General features: G+C 39.1%; 1 protein-coding gene across 1 annotated transcript; it reads left to right on the top strand.

The window, feature by feature from the left end:
• Positions 1–935: 935 nt before the first annotated feature.
• LOC115588504 (trace amine-associated receptor 4-like) lies at positions 936–2,092 on the top strand. The gene is made up of 2 exons (XM_030429146.1): positions 936–1,108; positions 1,282–2,092. The coding sequence occupies exons 1-2, from the start codon at positions 936–938 to the stop codon at positions 2,090–2,092; spliced, it is 984 nt and encodes a 327-aa protein (XP_030285006.1).
• The last annotated feature ends 408 nt before the right edge of the window (positions 2,093–2,500 follow it).

The following is a 2,500-nucleotide window of genomic DNA, read 5'->3' as shown; positions in this document are numbered from 1 at the left end:
GCACCTCTGTAAACACAACACAGACACCCAAAACCCAGTCCAAGCACCATAAAAATCCACAAATATTACAGGACACGACAGATATGTCTCCTAGCAGCTTATGATTGCTTATGAGAGTTTAGTTTAGAAATAGTTTTAAATAAGTTGTTGCACCAGTTTCATACATTTTCCAAAATGTTTTAAATTGAAGCTTTGTTTATTTCTTAAATTCTTTTAAGTATTTTGAAATATGATTTCACTTTGTCATTTTGTCAAGGATATTTTTTAACACTTCTAACACTAAACATTATATGGAAATATTTGTTTTATTCCCTAGAATAAAGATCTCGAGGTATGTCTTGTGGCAGACAAATCACAGTCTTCAGTATTACCAGGCCCATCAGTAGGGCCCTATGATTTCTGCGATCACGGAATCGCGGGACGGAATCACGGAATTTATTGTTAAATGCGGAATGTTGCGGAATTTGACATAATTTCACTGAAATGCTGTTTTCCTGTGGAAGAGGAACGTATGTCTGAAGAAAACTGCACAGAGGGAAGCAAATCTGGGTGGCACAACAAGTCCAACAACACCAAAGTACTCTGTTTTACCAACGATATGGTCTCTGACAACTCAGAAAAAATTCTGGACATCGTTGCTGAACATCCGACAGCAAAATCTCTCATTTTACACACAGGGGCCTGGGATGTTGTGAAGCAACAATCGGAGGTATTGAAACAAGACTTCACTGATCTGTTGAACAAAGTCAAATCTCTCGATACTGTGGAGGATAAACAAAGAAGGCATAATTCTTCAATCTCTACGGAGAGGAACAACGCAGCAGAGGTGAGGAGGAAGGAGGGCTGAGCGACAGGGATAGTGATAAATTACTTGAATGACGGAAAGCTTCGGCCAAAAAGCTGCCAGAGCTCAGCAGGTTCTCCTCTCTCTGGTGATGGAGACCTTGGAGGAAACTGAACTCTGCTTTCCACAACTCCACAACAGCTCCTGCAGGAGGCCAATACGTCCTCACTTTGAAACCATGCTGATTTACATTCTGCTGTCATTCATCTCGCTGCTCACTTCAGCTCTTAACCTGCTGGTCATCATCTCGATCTCCCACTTCAAGTAGACATTCATTAATATATGAAAATAATAAATAGTAATAAAAAGTTTTGCCTTATATTAAACCAAGAAATAGTGATTGTAGTGTACATCAGGCATGTGCTCTATATGATTTTATCCCAATGGTAATTGGGGCTATAAATATTGATAAATACATTGCTGCTCTTCCTCTCCAGGAACCTCCACACCCCCACCAACCTCCTCATCCTCTCTCTGGCTGTTACAGATTTCTACGTTTGCCTCTTCATGTTCTTTCCAATTATGCTCATAGATGGCTGCTGGTTCCTTGGTGACCTCATGTGTACGCTGTATCAGTATCTAGCATATGTTATTTCCTCAGCGTCAGTAGGAACCATGGTGCTCGTATCTGTTGACCGCTATGTTGCTGTTTGTCATCCTTTGCATTACTCCAGTGAAATCACACAAAAAAGAGTTCAGGTGTGTATTTGTCTGTGTTGGATATGCTCTGTAATTTTTCAGTGTCTGATCCTGAAGGACATAATGAAACAACCAGGCAGGTATCACTCCTGCATTGGGGCGTGTGTAGTTTTCATTAACTACATTGCTGGACTTGCAGATCTCACTTTTTCCTTCATTGTTCCCATTACTGTTATTGTTGTTTTGTATATGAGAATATTTGTAGTGGCTGTGTCTCAGGCTCGTGCCATGCGGTCTCATATTGCAGCTGTCACACAATCAGGGAAAGTAACTGCAAAGAAATCTGAAATGAAAGCAGCCAGGACTCTTGGTGTTGTCGTAGTTGTGTTTCTAATATGTCTCTGTCCATATTATTGTGTTGCTCTAACAGGCCAGGATAACTTGCTCAATACTTCATCTGCTGCCTTTGTAATATATCTGTATTATTTAAACTCCTGCTTAAACCCTGTAATATATGCCCTTTGTTATCCCTGGTTTAGAAAATCAACTAAGCTCATAGTTACGTTTAAGATAATGAAGCATGACTCCAATGAGTTGAACATTGTGTAGAAAAACTCTGCATGGGCCTGAAATTAGGCTCTCAGCATGAATGATAAATGTACTCTGTCATGGAGAAAAAATATGACAGTAAAGTTGTTAAATGCTGCTAATCTTATCTATGTGTTCACATTGCTAATATGCTACAATGTGATATTCTTGAATAATGACTGAGCGAAGCCACTGAGAGAAGAACAGAGAACATACTTCAGGTTTGTTAATTTCTGTTGTAATTTTCTTTCAAAACAGCATATCATGGATTTGCTGTGTAGTCTGTAAATATCAGGAATGTAACCTGTTTTTGTTGTGATGGCATTGTGTTAAGAAGGGTGGATTTTAAAGAAAAATGCAGGTTTTCATTCCCAACTTGTAGTCATATTTTTCAGATGTTAATATCCACATTAGAAGAATCTTGTGTGA

This window comes from Sparus aurata, chromosome 9, assembly GCF_900880675.1.
Source record: "Sparus aurata chromosome 9, fSpaAur1.1, whole genome shotgun sequence".
Classification (NCBI taxonomy): domain Eukaryota; kingdom Metazoa; phylum Chordata; class Actinopteri; order Spariformes; family Sparidae; genus Sparus; species Sparus aurata.
This window is presented reverse-complemented; position numbering and strand designations above follow the sequence as displayed.

Excerpts from the sequence above, each read along its gene's own strand:
- LOC115588504 (XM_030429146.1), top strand. The coding sequence starts at position 936 with ATGGAGACCTTGGAGGAAACTGAACTCTGCTTTCCACAACTCCACAAC. Across the intron at positions 1,109-1,281 it reads ATCTCGATCTCCCACTTCAA|GAACCTCCACACCCCCACCA; the intron begins GTAGACATTCAT and ends CTTCCTCTCCAG.